General features: G+C 44.4%; 1 protein-coding gene across 4 annotated transcripts in view; it reads right to left on the reverse strand.

Annotated features, from left to right (window-relative positions):
• Positions 1-25,795, reverse strand: part of PLXNA1 (plexin A1) — a 249,533-nt gene that overhangs the window by 48,981 nt on the left and 174,757 nt on the right. For all 4 annotated transcript variants that reach the window (XM_072126988.1, XM_072126986.1, XM_072126987.1 and 1 more), the window contains one exon: positions 3,517-3,717. In XM_072126988.1, coding sequence (XP_071983089.1) covers positions 3,517-3,717 — 201 coding nt within the window. The remainder of the gene's footprint in view (positions 1-3,516; positions 3,718-25,795) is intronic.

A 25,795-nucleotide genomic window follows, 5' to 3' on the forward strand; every position in this document is an offset into this window, starting at 1 on the left:
TATTATAGTAGTTATATTCCTGTACATAGGGGGCAGTATTATAGTAGTTATATTCTTGTACATAGGGGGCAGTATTATAGTAGTTATATTCTTGTACATAGGGGGCAGTATTATAGTAGTTATATTCTTGTACATAGGGGGCAGTATTATAGTAGTTATATTCTTGTACATAGGGGGCAGTATTATAGTAGTTATATTCTTGTACATAGGGGGCAGTATTATAGTAGTTATATTCCTGTACATAGGGGGCAGTATTATAGTAGTTATATTCTTGTACATAGGGGGCAGTATTATAGTAGTTATATTCTTGTACATAGGGGGCAGTATTATAGTAGTTATATTCTTGTACATAGGGGGCAATATTATAGCAGTTGTAGTCTTGTACATAGGGGGCAGTATTATAGTAGTTATATTCCTGTACATAGGGGCAGTATTATAGTAGTTATATTCTTGTACCTAGGGGCAGTATTATAGTAGTTATATTCCTGTACATAGGGGGCAGTATTATAGTAGTTATATTCCTGTACATAGGGGGCAGTATTATAGTAGTTATATTCCTGTACATAGGGGGCAGTATTATAGTAGTTATATTCCTGTACATAGGGGGCAGTATTATAGTAGTTATATTCTTGTACATAGGGGGCAGTATTATAGTAGTTATATTCCTGTACATAGGGGGCAGTATTATAGTAGTTATATCCCTGTACATAGGGAGCAGTATTATAGTAGTTATATTCTTGTACATAGGGAGCAGTATTATAGTAGTTATATTCTTGTACATAGGCAATCAGCATAAGAAACTATATCCATGAGTATATAAAATTATTTAAAAACTGTTTCTAGCAGAGTAAGGGTTAAGTATAAGCTCGGGGCTTATCTCACTGTTCATCAATAGTTGCACTGGGTCAGGATCAGGTGGTTGGATGCACAAGGCCAAGGGCTGCTGTAGAGAATGCCCAGGACACAATGCACACGCTGGGAGGTAGATGAGTGGAGCAGTCGTGCGCTCAGAGGGTGGAGGAGGCCGGCAGCGGCCTCCATCCCCAGAGACACCTTGTCCATCAATACATTAGATCTGGATTTTCTTGGCTGGAGCTTTGCAAACACAATTAATCTACTGAGGTTTGGCGAAGTGAACTCCTTTCATGGATTTCACGCTCTCATTGACCCGGCTCCTGCGCTCTCCAAAGCTCTGCATGGCGTCTCACTGGGATATCACAAGACCTTCCACCCCTGAACACAGGCTCCGCTAAGAAGCAATGGACCACCTTCCATCTGTTCTCCCCTCAATACACACAGACTCAGCAGACACCAGAGAGAAGTGTGGAAACCCGACCACCCAGACCACTATGCAAATGAGCAAACAACAGCTCTAACCAATCTACAACGCACTAATATATTACTTATCCTATACTATACTCCAGAGCTGCACTCACTATTCTGCTGCTGGTGCAGTCACTGTGTACATACATGACATTACTTATCCTGTACTGATCCTGAGTTACATCCTGTATTATACCCCAGAGCTGCACTCACTATTCTGCTGCTGGTGCAGTCACTGTGTACATACATGACATTACTTATCCTGTACTGATCCTGAGTTACATCCTGTATTATACTCCAGAGCTGCACTCACTATTCTGCTGCTGGCGCAGTCACTGTGTACATACATGACATTACTTATCCTGTACTGATCCTGAGTTACATCCCGTATTATACCCCAGAGCGGCACTCACTATTCTGCTGCTGGTGCAGTCACTGTGTACATACATGACATTACTTATCCTGTACTGATCCTGAGTTACATCCCGTATTATACCCCAGAGCTGCACTCACTATTCTGCTGCTGGTGCAGTCACTGTGTATATGCATGACATTACTTATCCTGTACTGATCCTGAGTTACATCCCGTATTATACCCCAGAGCTGCACTCACTATTCTGCTGCTGGTGCAGTCACTGTGTACATCCATGACATTACTTATCCTGTACTCATCCTGAGTTACATCCTGTATTATACTCCAGAGCTGCACTCACTATTCTGCTGCTGGTGCAGTCACTGTGTACATACATGACATTACTTATCCTGTACTGATCCTGAGTTACATCCTGTATTATACTCCAGAGCTGCACTCACTATTCTGCTGCTGGTGCAGTCACTGTGTACATACATGACATTACTTATCCTGTACTGATCCTGAGTTACATCCTGTATTATACTCCAGAGCTGCACTCACTATTCTGCTGCTGGTGCAGTCACTGTGTACATACATGACATTACTTATCCTGTACTGATCCTGAGTTACATCCTGTATTATACTCCAGAGCTGCACTCACTATTCTGCTGCTGGTGCAGTCACTGTGTACATACATGTCATTACTTATCCTGTACTGATCCTGAGTTACATCCTGTATTATACCCCAGAGCTGCACTCACTATTCTGTAAGATATTATTGGAAACAATGAGTAATCATGTTATGAGATGACTTCCAAATCAGGTTAGAGCTTTGTGGATACTATAACTATTTATCCAAGTTCAACTCCAACTGATACATTGCAACGCTTTGCATTGTAGGAAAGAGTCATTGACAATCTTACCAAATCTGCCCCCTCCGCAGCACATGGAAGACCCGTATAAACTATAAAGACCACAGGGACCAGTCATTGTATATACGGAGGCTCTGAAAAGTGTTTAACAAGCTTCTCTACAAATGCACTTGCTGACCTTCTCAAAACGCCACAGCAGCAAATAGAAACTCAGCAATTCCCCTCCGACCGGCTCCAGCGCACATCCAACACACAATAACACTGTGCAAATACAGAGCAGCATAAAGCAGGCAGGGGTCCAGAGACGGGGCAGACCCGCAGGGGCCCAGAGACGGGGCAGACCCGCAGGGGCCCAGAGACGGGGCAGACCCGCAGGGGCCCAGAGACGGGGCAGACCCGCAGGGGCCCAGAGACGGGGCAGACCCGCAGGGGCCCAGAGACGGGGCAGACCCGCAGGGGCCCAGAGACGGGGCAGACCCGCAGGGGCCCAGAGACGGGGCAGACCCGCAGGGGCCCAGAGACGGGGCAGACCCGCAGGGGCCCAGAGACGGGGCAGACCCGCAGGGGCCCAGAGACCGGCAGGACACATCTGCAGCGGGGGGCGGGGGGTGCGCTCTATGGGTATTAGGCGGATTCCTGTTTTGCTTTCATTTGCTGCAGTTTTGTAATCATAAAATCCTGCGAGCACCTCTGGGAAATAACACTATGTAAATTGCGTTATTAGGAGAAAACAAAACAGCGAAACAGCCACAGAACATCCAGAAAGACTGCAAGACACCCACACAGCGCAGAATAATGAGACTGAGGGATGGACAGACAGAGGGAGAGAGAGATTTATAGATGGAGATATATGAGATAGATATAAAGAGATCGAGATATGAGATAGATGATGGTAGATAGAGGAGATATATATAATAGATGGATTAGATGACAGGTAGCAGAGTTATATTAGGGGGCTCATTCACTCACCGAGGTGTTCTGACACTGGATGCTGGTGCTGTTGAAGCGTAGGGCAGTGACCCGCGTTACGCTCCCCGGGATGTGGAAGATGCACTCGTAATTGCGCTGTCCGGACTGCGGCTGTGGGAGGTTCTTGGCGGTCAGTGTGATGGGCTTCACCACGCCAACGGGAATGTAGATCTGAGTAGAAGGCAGAATCTGAGGACAGTCCTGTAAGAAAGCAGAACACACTGATAGTCAGAGACAGAGCCAGAACATTGCCCAAATGGACCGTCATGTCGGGTGTTACTGAGCTATACACCCCGACTGGTTACTATAGATACCACAACAAGTCATTCCCTTTAAGGGGGACTTACACCATCTCCACAATCCTGAATCTCAGGCCTCATTTTGTTGCCGCTGTGTTCCTGGTCAATGTGGCATTTGTTTTAATAAAATCCGTCTACCCGTTCTACAGATATGGCCCCTAGAAGCTCTCACGTGGCACATCTCACACCCGCCAGGGGGGCGGAGACCTTATACAGCACACAGGGACACGCCCCCAGAAGGCGCTAACTCACTTTTAAACTTCTGGGGGTGCTAACTAGTGAACGGTTGGGAGGATTTTAATGAAACAAGCACCAAACTGATCAGGGGCTCGGCAGTAACCACATGAGGTGGGAATACGGTATTTCGCATGTGGAAGAAAGCCAATGAATAGTGTGTAGGGGTTACCAGAGGGGTGACTGTATGAAGAACCTGAGCGTATAACCTTGGTGGATTTCTGCTGCTGAGGGGAAACACACAATCATTATCTTGTGCTTACTACACACGGCTAACGTCCAATCCATCATTATTGATAAAGCAATCCATCGATTCCCCGCGAAGGACAATCAGGACCAACGCACTAAGGTCAGTGACCTCCAAGGAGAGGGGTGATAAGAGTAGGGGCTGATATCAGGACCCCATATGGATGCAGGTCATCTGCACCGGAGGTGGATGGGATAAAGTAGCGATTACAAGGGTCAGGAAGGATTTTTCAGGACTTTTGAAACCAAAAACTTGTTGACGGTCACTTTGGTTTCGGATGCTACTGAATTCGGTGCGACTATGTAGAGGTCTCTGGGAAGGTCTATCAAAATAAGAAGGTCCAAGTTCTTCTAAATCTACACACCCTCCAACCAGAAATCCCCTCGAAGCCACATTATTACCTATGAGGAACGTTGTATTGAATCATAAATGGAACCAGATCACTCGTCCACCAGGATCCGAGGGCATGCTCCGTCATGGTGCTGAGGAAGTGGAAGACGTGTAGCACTGACTTGGTCCCTGTTGGCCAGGACCCCCCATACAACACAAGAGACAGATGTTCCCGAGTGGATGAGGTTCCTATTAACAGCTGGTCTCCGAGTGTCACAAATATGAAGTCAAGTCAATGATTCGACATCTTATGCCAAAATAACTGGGAGACTGGCGCGATGAGTTCATTAGGCGGCTTTATAAAAGACATGTAACGTGTGGCTCATGTTCCATCCAACATCTAACGAAGAGATGAGAAGTGCTAACCACCGCATACGTAATGTGCCAGGACACCCGTATGGTGCATCCCACAGTCATTTGTACCACATCCGGCAGATGCCAGCTGCTGGGAGTCTGGCAGGAGAGGGGCCATCTATCATTTACACTCCCTTTAACTCATCTCGAGTCTTTTCCTGATAATCATCGCTCACGACTTGAGTTCCTTTAAGGCTCTGGCATCGCTCCATCAATACTCATCAGTGGAGAGGTCATCAGTATAAACCATCATCCCAGATAAGAAGCCAACACGACACATCTGAACCGTGAAGCCACCGTTTAACCCTCGACACTTAGCGATAAGCTCTCGCCATTTCCAAAGGTACATCCTTCTCTCAGAGCCAACAATTCAGAATCTCACATGTAATGATGATGATAGCGCAGGTTAAACGGATGAGAGGAGTCTCCATTATATTGATTTAGCAAACAAGAAGGATTTCCTAAGCCCTAGCCGATATCCCAGTAATATCACCGCTACAAGATAACAGTCTGCAATGTGTATAGACGACTATAATACTGCCCCCTATGTACAAGAATATAACTGCTATAATACTCCCCCCTATGTACAAGAATATAACTACTATAATACTGCCCCCTATGTACAAGAATATAACTACTATAATACTGCCCCCTATGTACAGGAATATAACTACTATAATACTGCCCCCTATGTACAAGAATATAACTACTATAATACTGCCCCCTATGTACAAGGATATAACTACTATAATACTGCCCCTATGTACAAGAATATAACTACTATAATACTGCCCCTATGTACAAGAATATAACTACTATAATACTGCCCCCTATGTACAAGAATATAACTACTATAATACTGCCCCTATGTACAGGAATATAACTACTATAATACTGCCCCCTATGTACAGGAATATAACTACTATAATACTGCCCCCTATGTACAGGAATATAACTACTATAATACTGCCCCCTATGTACAGGAATATAACTACTATAATACTGCCCCTATGTACAGGAATATAACTACTATAATACTGCCCCCTATGTACAGGAATATAACTACTATAATACTGCCCCCTATGTACAGGAATATAACTACTATAATACTGCCCCTATGTACAAGAATATAACTACTATAATACTGCCTCCTATGTACAGGAATATAACTACTATAATACTGCCCCCTATGTACAGGAATATAACTACTATAATACTGCCCCCTATGTACAAGAATATAACTACTATAATACTGCCCCCTATGTACAAGACTATAACTACTATAATACTGCCTCCTATGTACAGGAATATAACTACTATAATACTGCCCCCTATGTACAGGAATATAACTACTATAATACTGCCCCCTATGTACAAGAATATAACTACTATAATACTGTCCCCTATGTACAGGAATATAACTACTATAATACTGCCCCCCTATGTACAGGAATATAACTACTATAATACTGCCCCCTATGTACAGGAATATAACTACTATAATACTGCCCCCTATGTACAGGAATATAACTACTATAATACTGCCTCCTATGTACAAGAATATAACTACTATAATACTGCCCCCTATGTACAAGAATATAACTACTATAATACTGCCCCCTATGTACAGGAATATAACTACTATAATACTGCCCCCTATGTACAAGAATATAACTACTATAATACTGCCCCCTATGTACAGGAATATAACTACTATAATACTGCCCCCTATGTACAAGAATATAACTACTATAATACTGCCCCCTATGTACAAGAATATAACTGCTATAATATTGCCCCCTATGTACAGGAATATAACTACTATAATACTGCCCCCTATGTACAGGAATATAACTACTATAATACTGCCGCCTATGTACAAGAATTTAACTACTATAATACTGCTCCCTGTGTACAAGAATATAACTACTATAATACTGCCCCCTATGTACAAGAATATAACTACTATAATACTGCCCCCTATGTACAAGAATATAACTACTATAATACTGCCCCCTATGTACAGGAATATAACTACTATAATACTGCCCCCTATGTACAGGAATATAACTACTATAATACTGCCCCTATGTACAAGAATATAACTACTATAATACTGCCTCCTATGTACAGGAATATAACTACTATAATACTGCCCCCTATGTACAGGAATATAACTACTATAATACTGCCCCCTATGTACAAGAATATAACTACTATAATACTGCCCCCTATGTACAAGACTATAACTACTATAATACTGCCTCCTATGTACAGGAATATAACTACTATAATACTGCCCCCTATGTACAGGAATATAACTACTATAATACTGCCCCCTATGTACAAGAATATAACTACTATAATACTGTCCCCTATGTACAGGAATATAACTACTATAATACTGCCCCCCTATGTACAGGAATATAACTACTATAATACTGCCCCCTATGTACAGGAATATAACTACTATAATACTGCCCCCTATGTACAGGAATATAACTACTATAATACTGCCTCCTATGTACAAGAATATAACTACTATAATACTGCCCCCTATGTACAAGAATATAACTACTATAATACTGCCCCCTATGTACAGGAATATAACTACTATAATACTGCCCCCTATGTACAAGAATATAACTACTATAATACTGCCCCCTATGTACAGGAATATAACTACTATAATACTGCCCCCTATGTACAAGAATATAACTACTATAATACTGCCCCCTATGTACAAGAATATAACTGCTATAATATTGCCCCCTATGTACAGGAATATAACTACTATAATACTGCCCCCTATGTACAGGAATATAACTACTATAATACTGCCGCCTATGTACAAGAATTTAACTACTATAATACTGCTCCCTGTGTACAAGAATATAACTACTATAATACTGCCCCCTATGTACAAGAATATAACTACTATAATACTGCCCCCTATGTACAAGAATATAACTACTATAATACTGCCCCCTATGTACAGGAATATAACTACTATAATACTGCCGCCTATGTACAGGAATATAACTACTATAATACTGCTCCCTATGTACAAGAATATAACTACTATAATACTGTCCCCTATGTACAAGAATATAACTGCTATAATATTGCCCCCTATGTACAGGAATATAACTACTATAATACTGTCCCCTATGTACAGGAATATAACTACTATAATACTGCCCCCTATGTACAGGAATATAACTACTATAATACTGCCCCCTATGTACAAGAATATAACTACTATAATACTGCCCCCTATGTACAGGAATATAACTACTATAATACTGCCCCCTATGTACAAGAATATAACTACTATAATACTGCCCCCTATGTACAAGAATATAACTGCTATAATATTGCCCCCTATGTACAGGAATATAACTACTATAATACTGCCCCCTATGTACAAGAATATAACTACTATAATACTGCCCCCTATGTACAGGAATATAACTACTATAATACTGCCCCCTATGTACAAGAATATAACTACTATAATACTGCCCCCTATGTACAAGAATATAACTGCTATAATATTGCCCCCTATGTACAAGAATATAACTACTATAATACTGCCCCCTATGTACAAGAATATAACTACTATAATACTGCCCCCTATGTACAGGAATATAACTACTATAATACTGCCCCCTATGTACAAGAATATAACTACTATAATACTGCCCCCTATGTACAGGAATATAACTACTATAATACTGCCCCCTATGTACAAGAATATAACTACTATAATACTGCCCCCTATGTACAAGAATATAACTGCTATAATATTGCCCCCTATGTACAGGAATATAACTACTATAATACTGCCCCCTATGTACAGGAATATAACTACTATAATACTGCCGCCTATGTACAAGAATTTAACTACTATAATACTGCTCCCTGTGTACAAGAATATAACTACTATAATACTGCCCCCTATGTACAAGAATATAACTACTATAATACTGCCCCCTATGTACAAGAATATAACTACTATAATACTGCCCCCTATGTACAGGAATATAACTACTATAATACTGCCGCCTATGTACAGGAATATAACTACTATAATACTGCTCCCTATGTACAAGAATATAACTACTATAATACTGTCCCCTATGTACAAGAATATAACTGCTATAATATTGCCCCCTATGTACAGGAATATAACTACTATAATACTGTCCCCTATGTACAGGAATATAACTACTATAATACTGCCCCCTATGTACAGGAATATAACTACTATAATACTGCCCCCTATGTACAAGAATATAACTACTATAATACTGCCCCCTATGTACAGGAATATAACTACTATAATACTGCCCCCTATGTACAAGAATATAACTACTATAATACTGCCCCCTATGTACAAGAATATAACTGCTATAATATTGCCCCCTATGTACAGGAATATAACTACTATAATACTGCCCCCTATGTACAGGAATATAACTACTATAATACTGCCGCCTATGTACAAGAATATAACTACTATAATACTGCTCCCTGTGTACAAGAATATAACTACTATAATACTGCCCCCTATGTACAAGAATATAACTACTATAATACTGCCCCCTATGTACAAGAATATAACTACTATAATACTGCCCCCTATGTACAGGAATATAACTACTATAATACTGCCGCCTATGTACAGGAATATAACTACTATAATACTGCTCCCTATGTACAAGAATATAACTACTATAATACTGTCCCCTATGTACAAGAATATAACTGCTATAATATTGCCCCCTATGTACAGGAATATAACTACTATAATACTGTCCCCTATGTACAGGAATATAACTACTATAATACTGCCCCCTATGTACAGGAATATAACTACTATAATACTGCCCCCTATGTACAGGAATATAACTACTATAATACTGCCGCCTATGTACAGGAATATAACTACTATAATACTGCTCCCTATGTACAAGAATATAACTACTATAATACTGTCCCCTATGTACAAGAATATAACTGCTATAATATTGCCCCCTATGTACAGGAATATAACTACTATAATACTGTCCCCTATGTACAGGAATATAACTACTATAATACTGCCCCCTATGTACAGGAATATAACTACTATAATACTGCCCCTATGTACAGGAATATAACTACTATAATACTGCTCCTATGTACAAGAATATAACTACTATAATACTGCCCCCTATGTACAGGAATATAACTACTATAATACTGCCCCCTATGTACAGGAATATAACTACTATAATACTGCCCCTATGTACAGGAATATAACTACTATAATACTGCCCCCTATGTACAAGAATATAACTACTATAATACTGCCCCCTATGTACAGGAATATAACTACTATAATACTGCCCCCTATGTACAAGAATATAACTACTATAATACTGCCCCCTATGTACAAGAATATAACTGCTATAATATTGCCCCCTATGTACAGGAATATAACTACTATAATACTGCCCCCTATGTACAGGAATATACCTACTATAATACTGAATGTACAATAATACTGCTCCTGTGTTAGAGGACACTAATCCGGTATCAGGTTATATATTATAGCTTGTTGCGGCACATGATGTCCTGATGAAACAGCACAATAGTAGCAGAAGGCGCAGAGTGGGAAAAATATATTAAAAAGAAAAATCTGAAAAAATTCCTCTTACTCATAAGTCTGGAAACCCAAGTTAGCATCGTAGCGATCAGGGAGCAGATGGCCGCGGATTATCATGATCGGGATCAGCACATTCCTGTGAGTTTCACACTCATTGCGTCTGGCACGAGAGTAAAGCATGGAAGGAGCAGGACGGGCAGAGATCACCCCAAATAAGCTGCAGCCATCTGGTCACCAGGCGGTGGCACTGCCACAAGTGCACTATTAAAGGGGGCTCAGCAGGAGACGTCCCTACACCCACATAATGTACAGGTATCCATGTACAATGTATAGCACAGGGCCCAGTGCAAAGAGCACAAGGTGGGGATAACTCCTAGTAGTACTGTGCCGATATATACAGGATAGGAGTAGTAGTACTGTGTTGTGCCGATATATACAGGATAGGAGTAGTAGTACTGTGCTGTGCCCATATATACAGGTTAGGAGTAGCAGTACTGTGCTGTATCCATATATACAGGATAGGAGTAGTAGTAGTACTGTGCCCATATATACAGGATAGGAGTAGTAGTACTGAGCTGTGCTCATATATACAGGATAGGAGTAGTAGTACTGTGCTGTGCTCATATATACAGGATAGGAGTAGTAGTACTGTGCTGTGCTCATATATACAGGATAGGAGTAGTAGTACTGTGCTGTGCCGATATATACAGGATAGGAGTAGTAGTACTGAGCTGTGCCCATATATACAGGATGGGAGTAGTAGTACTGTGCTGTGCCCATATATACAGGATAGGAGTAGTAGTACTGTGCTGTGCTCATATATACAGGATAGGAGTAGTAGTACTGTGCTGTGCCCATGTATACAGGATAGGAGTAGTAGTACTGTGCTGTGCCCATGTATACAGGATAGGAGTAGCAGTACTGTGCTGTGCCCATACATAAAGGATAGGAGTAGTAGTGCTGTGCTGTGCCCATATATACAGAATAGGAGTAGTAGTACTGTGCTGTGTTTATTCCATATACAGAACAGATATAAAGACAGACTATCTGCATCCTAATGATTGTTACAGGCTGTGGCCCCCCCAGTCGCTCCTGTATGGCCCATTGATAGGTCTCTAACCTGTGGCTTTCTTGTCAAACTACAATTCCCAGCATGCTCTGACACTGAATGCCTGTTAGAAGATTCTAAATTCGCCCAGGGTTGAAGTCTTTATGCAGTCTGTGTCCAGGGAGCTGACAAAAACAGCGCTCTTCCCTCTGGGCCCAAGAGTCAGCAAAATCCTGATGCAACTTGAAGATCTTTATTACATGGTCAACCCATCCGGGACGAGGTGAACAGAGAGCCCGGGAGCCCCGGAGACGAGAGCGGCGCAGGTCTAAGTACAGGGAAGACTCTGCCGCAGGAGCAGCTAATAACATGTTTTGTTACAGAGAAGCCTAGAGGCAAAATAACTACAGGAGCTGCAGCGAGGGGAGGGGGTCCCAGGAGCTGCGGCGAGGGGAGGGGGTCCCAGGAGCTGCGGCGAGGGGAGGGGGTCCCAGGAGCTGCGGCGAGGGGAGGGGGTCCCAGGAGCTGCGGCGAGGGGAGGGGGACCTAGGAGCTGCTGCAAGGGGAGGGGTACCTAGGAGCTGCTGCAAGGGGAGGGGGTCCTAGAAGCTGCTGCAAAGTGGGGGGGGGGGGCGGTCCTAGGAGCTGCTGCAAGGGGGGGGGTCCTAGGAGCTGCTGCAAGGGGGGGGGGTCCTAGGAGCTGCTGCAAGGGGGGGGGGTCCTAGGAGCTGCTGCAAGGGGGGGGGGGGTCCTAGGAGCTGCTGCAAAGGGGGGGGGGTCCTAGGAGCTGCTGCAAAGGGGGGGGGGTCCTAGGAGCTGCTGCAAAGGGGGGGGGGGGTCCTAGGAGCTGCTGCAAGGGGGGGGGGGGAATCCTAGGAGCTGCTGGAAAGGGGGGGGGGCAGGAGCTGCTGCAAGGGGAGGGGGTCCCAGGAGCTGCTGCAAGGGGGGTGGGGTACTAGGAGCTGCTGCAAGGGGGGGGGTCTTAGGAGCTGCTGCAAGGGGGGGGGGGGTCCTAGGAGCTGCTGCAAGGGGAGGGGGTCCCAGGAGCTGCTGCAATGCTGCAAGGGGAGGGGGTCCCAGATAAAGCAGGAAGCTATAGTATACAGAAAAAAACTTTTTGGAACTTCTGATCCTAGGATACATTTTCTCTTGAGATCCCCAGCGCACCACCTACTGTCTACCACCGGTACTGCATCTCTGCAAAGTTTCCAAAGGTCTGTACAATACACATATTGGCCTCCCATTGTAACAGTTCATGATGGGTCCCTGCTGTAGCCAGTGGTCTTACAGCTACGCACATTGCAGGGTGAACACTACTCCGCTCATACAGGGAAGATTACTCTGTAACTCCGATTACTTTGTCTATAATGGGAAACTTGGATGGCCAAACCACGCCCCTCCGATAAAATCCCGCCCATATCACCAAGTCCCACCCCTCACGCTGGCAATGTAGCAAGAGATGTAATGCTCTCTGCCATGTTTCTCCAGGGCATTTCCTCCTTCATTTCCCTTATCTACAGCCCCTTCAAATGGAACCTGTAATAACACCTTTGTGTATTCTGTTAGTAGCAGCAGGACTGTGATGTATGGATTTATATTCCAGGATTTTAGCATAATCAAGTGCACTGCTGGATTTATGCTGCACTCGTTGGATTAACTCACGTTAGGAGGTAAAGACGCCATAATGTGACAGCATGGGCCATAGGGGAGGGGCATGGGCCATAGGGGCGGGGCCTGGCACTGCCACCTGCACCCACAGACACCAATATCCCATATACATCATGTCTGAGTACAACTTCCAACATGCCATGGAACTACAGACTGTCACAGCATGATGGGAGTTGTAGCTTAGCAGTCATCTATGAGTACCTTAAGGCATTTCACAGATATGAGTCCAACCTGTCTCTATCAGTCCTGCTGTACACAATTTCAGTTTCCCCACCCTGTATCTTCGGACTTTAAAGTCGGCAGCCATCTTGGTTTTCTGTCTGACGGGCCGTGGAGCACCCTCCCCTGGCACTCCAGCCCCTCCCCTGGCACTCCAGGATGGAGCTCACACTGATACACACTGACTTCCTGCTGGCAACAGCAGCAAGAGAACTACTACAAGGTACAGACAGATAAGTTCTTTATCTGGAGAGGGAGGCACAGCAGATCTAGCAGTGTGTTGCGGAATAGCAGAGATGTAGCAGAACTGACTGTCATTGTGTTGATCCCTCTCATGGATCTCATTATTGCTGATCTGTCTCATGTCTCTTTCTATGTGTCAGATACTAGTGAATGTTCAGATGGTAAATGAAAGTGTAGATAAACCCTGAACCCTGATAATCTAAGCACATTGTCAGCACACAACATCTCACAGCACAGAGGAATCATGAAGTGTCTGCTCAGAGAGTCCCCGCTCACACTCTGGAATATTACACTGACCATCACTCAGTGATAGGAGCTAAAACAGCAATAACACTGAGTAACATTGTAAAGTAAGGGGGTTAAACGATCTTTATTGTGTAAACATCACTAGGGGACTGAGATTTGAGAATTTTCTTTCATAGGCAAACCCCTTAAAAAGGAAGCCTGTCACCAGTTTTGACAATGCTAAGCCAACCCGTTCAAAGATGTGTAATCAGACCTATGTGTATGTTGTTAGTAGCAGCAGGACTGTTAAATACGGATTTATATTTCAGGATTGCACTGTGGGCGTGTCCTCACACTGCTGTGCTCTGTGCATTGCACCTTAACATTGAGCCTCGTCTGCGCCCCCCCCCCCCCTGTTCTGAATAGCTGCTCTAGTGTCCAAACAGTGTCTGCTTATAACTCAGGTCTGAGGGTGGGCATTAGTTTGGCTCAATGCACAGCACAAAGCTGTGTGAGGAGCCGTGTATTTGAGAAAACTGCTAATCCTTTTTACAGTCCTGCTGCTACAAATAACACATACAGAAACATGTCATGTGCTGTCCCCTAAAGTGTTTCATAGCCTGTGCCCTGTACTGTAATACCAAACCAGCAGCCTGTTACAGCTATTTACTTAGGGCAGAGGTGAGAGTCCGTGAAGGAGTTACACAGAGCACAGCAGTGTGAGGACACATCATAGTGCACTTGGAGAAGCTACAATCTGTCCTACAGTCCTGCTGCTACTAACAACATACAAGGAAAATACAAGGCTGCAGTCTGTATGGTCACACCTGCTGACAGGTTCCCTTTAAGGGTTCCAGTTTTATGCTGCTATGAAGTACAGATACAGATCCCATAAAAACCTGATACTATTCTACCTGCACTGATACACTGTAACAAACTACCTGCAGAGGAGAGAGATGATATGATACTGTGTCTAGTCACAGAGGGAAATCTAGTAATAGAGGAGGATTGTGCCAGGAGCTCACACCTGTGCCCACAGAGAGGACAGGTGAGGAGACACTACCTGGGGAGGAGACAGGACCTGCTGATGAGGCGCCGCAGCATCTGTGGCCCTGGCACCTGGAGGATGATGTGATCAGAGCCAAGCGGACGATTGAGATACCAAAGAGGCAGCGAGAGAATGACCTCCTACGGATGTCACCATAACCAACAGTCATCCTCACCCAGCTTTCCAGGATTCCTGAAAGGCAAAAGTAATGAAATGCTGCAAACCTCCACCTCAATGCAATATATTTTTGTCATAACCCAGCTTTCCCAGATTCCAAAACAATGAGTGCATTACATTGATACCATGATTTCATATGCCTCTCAGGATTTCTGGAAAGAGTCGTGCCATGGTACAGCTGACACAGCGAGGGTCACACAGCTTTGCCAAATGTGCTGCATTGCGCGGAGATTCACCTTACACCTCCAAAAACACAGCTCTGTCAAAGTGAACGGCAACCAATATGACGTAATACAGCCGTCACAGTAATCCTCACCCAGCTTTCCCAGACACCTGAAAGGCAAATTTGCTTAATTATTGCAGGCACAGACATTAAACCCAAATCTGCATGTAATAAGCCTTTCTGGATTTCAGGAAAGCTTAGTGGCAAATCATATGACCCAGCTTTTCCAGAAGTGGGTTAACCCCTTAGTGGCCACAGGTCAATTCTGTCTTTTATGCCCGCGGTGAGGTCACAGAGCGGTCTCCAGGGGTCCGGAGTCATCCCTAAAGTATGTACTGGCGACGCACAACAGGAAACACCTGGAAAGCAGGACGCCCGCCACATGCCGAGCGAGACGTGGCCTCGGGAGTGCGCTCCACAGGACATGCGTGTGCTGCGGTGACCACACCATACGGAGGGGAATGTGCAGCATCTCCGCTTGCGGTCAGTGAATAGATGCATTTGTGTTTGCACATAGAAGGTGGAAGCTTGAACATCTTTACGCTGATGGTTCATTACAGTGGGATCTAAGCAATTTTTCCGTAAAAACAGCGCCCCCTTTGATACAAAGGAAAATGGTGGTAGTGCAGCTTAGTCTAATTTCCTATAAAGAAGCTGAAATGCAATACCAGACAAAGCCTATGTTTACGAGAGGCGCTGTTGAGCTACTTTTGGCGAAGGATAGGGACGCCTAGGTTCGGGGGGGATAGAGTTTCCTGAACAGTGCCCCCTTTTGTTTCCCGACTCCCCTATATATTCCGATAGATCGGTACAAGTCTGTCACTCAGATGTGCGCTGCGTCATTTTAAGAATTATCTGCGAGTCACTGGCGGCACAAAGGAAAGATAAAAGGATGCTCCATGGAAATATTGCGGGAATGGGAAGGCGGAGACCAATCAGAAGACAGGAACGTGGCCCAATTACTCAGGTCTATGCAAATCCTGGAGTGTTTTACTGTCTGTCACGAGTCTCAATAAATACACGGCAGACAGCGCGGCGCAGGAGGAGCCGCCGAATACTCTGTCATTCCCAAGGATCCGCGGCGCTCAAGTCTTCATCGCCATTCCAAGGATGGATGGACACACACAACAGCCGCAGCGATACATGCCGGATATCAAGTACAGATATGTATGAGATCCACAGGATCCAATACATCACCAACATCAGGTCATCACCGGGACAGAACAGGCCACATTATATCTCAGGCAAGCAATTGACGGTCCAGCCAAGGTCCACGGTCTACAAATTTTCTTTATTGAAGCATGTGCTGGAGGGGTACTGCCCTCCAGCACACATCCAAGGGCGGTACCCAGGGTGGGGTTTATTCCTTTATAAGTTGGATGTTTGTCATTGTTTGTTAGCCATGATTAAGGACAGGTAAACTGTCTGAAACGCGTAGGCGACTACCGTCTTTCTGAGTGGATTTGTTATTGTTATACATGCTTCAATAAAGAAAATTTGTAGACCGTGGACCTTGGCTGGACCGTCAATTGCTTGCCATATATTCTCTTACCCCAGCAGAGGGTTGGCCCGTGCCGGGTCCGGTCGCTCAATGAAGGTGAGCCGGCATTTTCCCTTTCTCACGTTGCACATTATATCTCACCCAACTACAATACTAATCCTGTATTATACCCCAGAGCTGCACTCACTATTCTGCTGCTGGTGCAGTCACTGTGTACATACATGACATTACTTATCCTGTACTGATCCTGAGTTACACCCTGTATTATACTCCAGAGCTGCACTCACTATTCTGCTGCTGGTGCAGTCACTGTGTACATACATGACATTACTTATCCTGTACTGATCCTGAGTTACATCCTGTATTATACTCCAGAGCTGCACTCACTATTCTGCTGCTGGTGCAGTCACTGTGTACATACATGACATTACTTATCCTGTACTGATCCTGAGTTACATCCTGTATTATACTCCAGAGCTGCACTCACTATTCTGCTGCTGGTGCAGTCACTGTGTACATACATGACATTACTTATCCTGTACTGATCCTGAGTTACACCCTGTATTATACTCCAGAGCTGCACTCACTATTCTGCTGCTGGTGCAGTCACTGTGTACATACATGACATTACTTATCCTGTACTGATCCTGAGTTACATCCTGTATTATACCCCAGAGCTGCACTCACTATTCTGCTGCTGGTGCAGTCACTGTGTACATACATGACATTACTTATCCTGTACTGATCCTGAGTTACATCCTGTATTATACTCCAGAGCTGCACTCACTATTCTGCTGCTGGTGCAGTCACTGTGTACATACATGACATTACTTATCATGTACTGATCCTGAGTTACATCCTGTATTATACACCAGAGCCGCACTCACTATTCTGCTGCTGGTGCAGTCACTGTGTACATACATGACATTACTTATCCTGTACTGATCCTGAGTTACATCCTGTATTATACCCCAGAGCTGCACTCACTTTTCTGCTGCTGGTGCAGTCACTGTGTACATACATGACATTACTTATCCTGTACTGATCCTGAGTTACATCCTGTATTATACCTCAGAGCTGCACTCACTATTCTGCTGCTGGTGCAGTCACTGTGTACATACATGACATTACTTATCCTGTACTGATCCTGAGTTACATCCTGTATTATACCCCAGAGCTGCACTCACTATTCTGCTGCTGGTGCAGTCACTGTGTACATACATGACATTACTTATCCTGTACTGATCCTGAGTTACATCCTGTATTATACCCCAGAGCTGCACTCACTATTCTGCTGCTGGTGCAGTCACTGTGTACATACATGACATTACTTATCCTGTACTAATCCTGAGTTACATCCTGTATTATACCCCAGAGCTGCACTCACTATTCTGCTGCTAGTGCAGTCACTGTGTACATACATGACATTACTTATCCTGTACTGATCCTGAGTTACATCCTGTATTATACTCCAGAGCTGCACTCACTATTCTGCTGCTGGTGCAGTCACTGTGTACATACATGACATTACTTATCCTGTACTGATCCTGAGTTACATCCTGTATTATACCCCAGAGCTGCACTCACTATTCTGCTGCTGGTGCAGTCACTGTGTACATACATGACATTACTTATCCTGTACTGATCCTGAGTTACATCCTGTATTATACTCCAGAGCTGCACTCACTATTCTGCTGCTGGTGCAGTCACTGTGTACATACATGACATTACTTATCCTGTACTGATCCTGAGTTACATCCTGTATTATACCCCAGAGCTGCACTCACTATTCTGCTGCTGGTGCAGTCACTGTGTACATACATGACATTACTTATCCTGTACTGATCCTGAGTTACATCCTGTATTATACTCCAGAGCTGCACTCACTATTCTGCTGCTGGTGCAGTCACTGTGTACATACATGACATTACTTATCCTCTACTGATCCTGAGTTACATCCTGTATTATACTCCAGAGCTGCACTCACTATTCTGCTGGTGCAGTCACTGTGTACATACATGACATTACTTATCCTGTACTGATCCTGAGTTACATCCTGTATTATACACCAGAGCTGCACTCACTGTAACTACATAATCACAGAATCTGGAATACCTCTTTATAAACTTTCTGTTAGGGCGCCCCCTGGCTGTGCTGCGGGGTCAGAGATGAGTCAGTATAGTGGGTGAGGGCAGGAGACATGGCTTGGATAATCTCTCTGTATTAAGTACAGTCTCTTCATATAACTTCTCAGTCACCTTCTGCTGAACTCTGCCACAATTCACAACCCACCTACATTCGGGGCAGTCATATAATCTGCGGAGATCAGACTTTTTATTAAACGATAATTCATTTTTAATTGCAGGCGGCGCAGCGGCCGTGGAGTCACATAGACAGAAGCCGGCGCTCACATTCCTCCTCCGGAGCATCGCTCCTACCTTCTGCTCTCCACACCGGGGAGATGATGTCTGGGCCGTGTAATTAACATGAAGGCGCTGGGGTTGTTTATCAGCAGCACATGCTGGCGGCATTATTATTCAGCACTACTAATATACAGGCGCTGGAGGGGGGGTCATCCAGGGAGGGGGGTCCTTCAGTAGGTGGCGATGCACCAGAAGTGGGTCATGGGGGAAGCCTTTTCTACAATAACCAGACCCCACACCCCAAACTACAGTAATGACACTGGACCCCAGACATAAGCCTCTATGTTATTATCATACCCCGTTATTATGGTCTTATACTAGACAAGACCCTTCTAATACAAGATCTTATAACAGAACCCAGACCTCTGTATTACTACCATACCCCAAACCTATTACTGCTATACCCCAGACCTCTGTATTACTACTATACCCCAAACCTATTACTACTATACCCCAGACCTCTGTATTACTACTATACCCCAAACCTATTACTGCTATACCCCAGACCTCTGTATTACTACTATACCCCAAACCTATTACTACTATACCCCAGACCTCTGTATTACTACTATACCCCAAACCTATTACTACTATCATAGTATCATAGTATATGAGGCTGGAAGGAGACGCAAGTCCATCAAGTCCAACCTTCAAGAATTAAATAAATGTTTTATCCCCATAACCCGTGATATTTTTTCTCTCCAGAAAGTCATCCAGGCCTCTCCTGAACATGTACATAGAGTCCGCCATAACAACCTCCTGCGGCAGAGAGTTCCATAGTCTCACTGCTCTTACAGTAAAGAACCTTTGTCTATGGTGATGGTAGAACCTCCTCTCCTCTAGGTGTAGAGGATGCCTCCTGTCTATGGTGATGGTAGAACCTCCTCTCCTCTAGGTGTAGAGGATGCCCCCAGTCTATGGTGATGGTAGAGCCTCCTCTCCTCTAGGTGTAGAGGATGCCCCCTGTCTATGGTGATGGTAGAACCTCCTCTCCTCTAGGTGTAGAGGATGCCCCCTGTCTATGGTGATGGTAGAACCTCCTCTCCTCTAGGTGTAGAGGATGCCCACTGTCTATGGTGATGGTAGAACCTCCTCTCCTCTAGGTGTAGAGGATGCCCCCTGTCTATGGTGATGGTAGAGCCTCCTCTCCTCTAGGTGTAGAGGATGCCCCCTGTCTATGGTGATGGTAGAACCTCCTCTCCTCTAGGTGTAGAGGATGCCCCCTGTCTATGGTGATGGTAGAACCTCCTCTCTTCTAGGTGTAGAGGATGCCCCCTGTCTATGGTGATGGTAGAACCTCCTCTCCTCTAGGCGTAGAGGATGCCCCCTGTCTATGGTGATGGTAGAATCGCCTCTCCTCTAGGTGTAGAGGATGCCCCCTGTCTATGGTGATGGTAGAATCGCCTCTCCTGTAGGCGTAGAGGATGCCCCCTGTCTATGGTGATGGTAGAACCTCCTCTCCTCTAGGCGTAGAGGATGCCCCCTGTCTATGGTGATGGTAGAACCTCCTCTCCTCTAGGCGTAGAGGATGCCCCCTTGTCCTGGTCACAGGCCGAGGTATAAAAAGATCTTTGGAGAGATCCTTGTACTGTCCGTTCAGGTATTTGTACATTGTAATGAGGTCTCCCCTCAGTCGTCTTTTTTCTAAACTGAATAATCCCAAATTTTGTAATCTGTCATTGTATTCTAGTCCCCCCATTCCCCTAATAATCCTGGTTGCTCTCCTCTGCACCCGTTCCAGCTCTACTATATCCTTTTTATATACTGGTGCCCAAAACTGTACACAATATTCCATGTGTGGTCTGACCAGGGATTTGTATAAGGGCAGAACTATGTCTTTATCATGAGAATCTATTCCTCTCTTGATACATCCCATTATTTTATTTGCTTTAGCAGCAGCCGCCTGGCTCTGGTCACTAAAATTAAGTTTACCATCCACCAATACGCCCAAGTCCTTTTCAGCTCCAGTTTTACTAAGTAATTGACCGTTTAGAACATAATTATACTTTTTGTTTCCATGGCCCAAGTGCATAACTTTACATTTATCTACATTAAACCTCATCAACTATTTCTCTGCCCATCCCTCAAGCCTCCACAAATCCCTCTGTAATGCTAAACTATCGACCTCAGTATTTATTACTTTACACAGTTTAGTATCATCTGCAAATATTGAAACTTGACTGTGTAAACCCACTACAAGGTCATTAATAAAAATATTAAAAAGAAGTGGCCCCAATACTGACCCCTGTGGCACTCCACTGGTAACATCAACCCAATCGGAGAATGTGCCATTAATGACCACCCTCTGTTTTCTATCACTAAGCCAATTACTTACCCAGATACACAGATTTTCTCCTATTCCCAGCAGTCTCATTTTATATACCAACCTTTTATGTGGCACGGTGTCAAATGCCTTTGAAAAGTCCAGATATACAACATCCACAGCGTCCCCCAGATCCAGTCTTGAACTTACCTCCTCGTAGAAACCAATCAGATTAGTCTGACAGGACCGATCTCTCATAAACCCATGCTGACGCTGGGTTATAAGGTTGTGCACAGTGAGATACTCCAGGATAGCATCTCTAATAAACCCCTCAAATATTTTCCCCACCACAGCAGTTAGACTTACGGGTCTGTAGTTTCCAGGATCGCTATTTGATCCTTTTTTGTATATTGGTACCACATTTGCTATGCGCCATTCCTGTGGAACATAACCAGTCCTCAGTGAATCTTCAAATATTAAAAATAACGGTCTGTCTATCACCGTACATAATTCATGCAGAACCCGGGGGTGTATGCCATCTGGCCCAGGTGATTTATCTATCTTAGTGGTTGCGAGGCGGCGCCGTACCTCTTCCTGGGTTAAACTGTTAACATTATAAAAAGAATTTACATTATTCCTCATTGTGTCTTCCACCAGGGGATTTTCCTGGGTAAAGACAGTTGAGAAGGCGACATTCAGTAGATTGGCCCTTTCCTCATCTCCTTCCACCATGACCCCCATGTTATTTCTAAGGGGACCCACACTCTCTGTTTTTAGTTTCTTATCATTTATATACTTGAAAAATAATTTGGGATTATTTTTGCTCTCCCTGGCAATATTTCTTTCAGTCTCTATTTTTGCGGCCTTTATCTGCTTTTTACAGGATTTATTTTTCTCTCTATAATCCTGTAATGCCTCATCGCTACCTTCACGTTTTAGCACCTTAAACGCTTTATCTTTCTCGCTTATTGCTTTCCTTACAAGACTAGTTAGCCACATAGGGTTTTTCTTGTTCCTTTTATGCTTTTTCCCATAAGGTATGTGTTTTTCACAGGACTTTTTCAGAATATATGAGAAAAAGTCCCATTTTTGGGGGGGGCTTTTGTCTTTGAGAGCATTATCCCAGTCTATGCCTTTAAGGTCTTCCCTTAGTTGAGGAAAATTTGCCCTCCTGAAGTTTAGAGTGTTGGTTGCCCCTTCACTAACGTGCTTAGTAAAGCGTAATACAAAATCAATGATATTATGATCACTATTCCCCAGGTTCCCCCCAACCTGTAGTTTTGATACCCTATCAGGTCTGTTGGTAAGGATAAGGTCCAGCAGTGCCCCCCCTCTTGTTGGCTCCAGGACTAGTTGCGACAGGTAATTGTCTTTTGTTGTTGACAAGAACCTGCTACCTTTGAAGGACCTGCAGGTTTCTGCCCCCCAGTCAATATCTGGGTAATTGAAGTCCCCCATGATAAGTACTTCACCATGCTTTGAAGCCGCATCCATTTCACTTATCAGCATTTCCTCTGCTGCCTCCATTATATTTGGAGCCTCATAACAAACCCCTAGTAATATTTTATTATTCTTTTTCCCTCCCCTTATCTCCACCCATAGGGACTCCACATTTGCGTTACTGATGTCATCTCGCAGGACGGGCTTGAGGCGAGAATTCACATATAAACAAACCCCTCCCCCTTTTTTATTTATACGATCCTTTCTAAAAAGACTATAACCATCTATAGTAACAGCCCAGTCATAGCTACTGTCCAGCCATGTCTCGCTGATACCCACTATATCATATTTCCGTTCCAACATCAAGAGTTCCAGTTCCTCCATTGTGTTTGTGAGGCTTCTGGCATTTGTGTACATACACTTTATATGGTTTTCCCTGTCCATATAACTTTTGTCCTTATTTCCCAATCTCATTCCAGCCCCCCTTCCTCCCCCATGGACTATGGCTCTTCCCAGCTCTCTATGTACACCGTCTAGTTGCCCTGCACAAGTGCAGTTGCCCTCCCCCCAGGTCTCTAGTTTAAACACTCCTCCAACCTTCTAGCCATTTTTTCCCCTAAAACAGCTGCCCCCTCCCCATTGAGGTGCAGCCCATCCCTACTGTAGAGCCTGTAGCCCACAGAAAAGTCATCCCAGTTCTCCATGAACCCAAACCCCTCCTTCCTACACCAACTTTTGAGCCACTTATTTACCTCCTTGATCTCCCGCTGCCTTTCTGGTGTGGCACGTGGTACAGGCAGTATCTCGGAGAAAATTACCTTTGAGGTCCTTGCCCTGAGCTTATGGCCTAAATCTCTGAAATCATTTTTAAGGACCTTCCACCTACCTGTTACTTTGTCATTAGTGCCAATGTGGACCATGACCGCTGGTTCCTCACCAGCCCCTCCCAGTAATCCATCAACCCGATCCGCAACATGCCGAACCCGAGCACCCGGCAAACAACACACTGCTCGGTATGCACGGTCTTTGTGACAGATTGCCCTGTGTGTTCCCCTAATAATCGAATCTCCCACTACCAGCACCTGTCTGACCTTGCCTCTGCTCCCATTACCCTTCTTACTGGAGCACACATTCCCCTGGTTACTAGCGGCCACATCTTTCTGCAGCATTGCTACCCCAGAGCTGATATCCCCCTCATCCGCCAGCCTGGCAAACTTATTGGGGTGCACCAGATCAGGACTAGACTCTCTACAACTCTTCCCTCTACCCCGCCTTCTACATGTTACCCAACTAGCTGCCCCCTCACTCTGCACCTCCATACTTCTCTCCCCACAACCATCTGCCCCCTCACTCTGCACCTCCATACTTCCCTCCCCACAACCATCTTCCCCAGAGAGTTTGTGCTCCAGGAGCAGCAAACTTCGTTCCATATTATCAATTGCCCGCAGCCTTGAAACTTGTTCATTTAGATCCAGAGTCTGGGCTTCCAGATGAGCAATTTTCACACACCCCACACAGCAGTATATACCCCCTCACACACCCCACACAGCAGTATTCCCCCTCGAACGGCTGTTCAAGGAAAGCATACATGGCACAGGATGTACACCGTGTAGCAATGCCACTTATGGAGTCCATTATTCTAATGGGGATTACAATAGAAATATGCACAGAAAGAAGAATTTACAGTCAAAGTAACACAAAACACAGCAGTTACCTGCTAAAGCCCCTCAAACTTAAGTCCCTTAAACCTAAGTCACACTTAAGACACTGCACACACTTTGGATCAATGCACACTCGCCGCCAAGCTCATACACTCGCTTTGCTAATGCTTTTTTTAAAAGTTATCTGCCACAAAAATCTGCAGAGCTCACTGCACAAGATCTGGCTGCAAAAACTATACCCCAGACCTCTGTATTACTACTATACCCCAAACCTATTACTACTAGACCCCAGACCTCTGTATTACTACCATACCCCAAACCTATTACTACTAGACCCCAGACCTCTGTATTACTACTATACCCCAAACCTATTACTACTAGACCCCAGACTAGATCCCTACTTTACTATCAGACCCCTATAATGTTAACAGACTCCATCAAAATATTATAATGAGATCCCAAACCAACATGTAAATTAATTCCAGACCTCAGAGCAGACTCTAAATTGAGACTACAGACTCATCACCTTGCTCCAAGTTCTTGTTGAATCCCAGACTGCTAGGTAACTATAACTCCTAGCAGTTGTCAGTACATGCTGGGAGATATAGTTCATCTGTGACTTCAGGGTCTGAAGCTGAAGACCACAAAGCCAATAAGATCAGGGTCTAGAATAGTCATTCCCACTCCTGGAGTCAGTGAGGGGTCACAGCTCTCAGGTCACAGCTCTCAGGTCACAGCTCTCAGGTCACAGCTCTCAGGTCACAGCTCTCAGGTCACAGCTCTCAGGTCACAGCTCTCAGGTCACAGCTCTCAGGTCACAGCTCTCAGGTCACAGCTCTCAGGTCACAGCTCTCAGGTCACAGCTCTCAGGTCACAGCTCTCAGGTCACAGCTCTCAGGTCACAGCTCTCAGGTCACAGCTCTCAGGTCACAACTGCAGGATTTCAGATGGAAAATCTCTGGT

This window comes from Engystomops pustulosus, chromosome 10 (assembly GCF_040894005.1).
Source record: "Engystomops pustulosus chromosome 10, aEngPut4.maternal, whole genome shotgun sequence".
Lineage (NCBI taxonomy): Eukaryota > Metazoa > Chordata > Amphibia > Anura > Leptodactylidae > Engystomops > Engystomops pustulosus.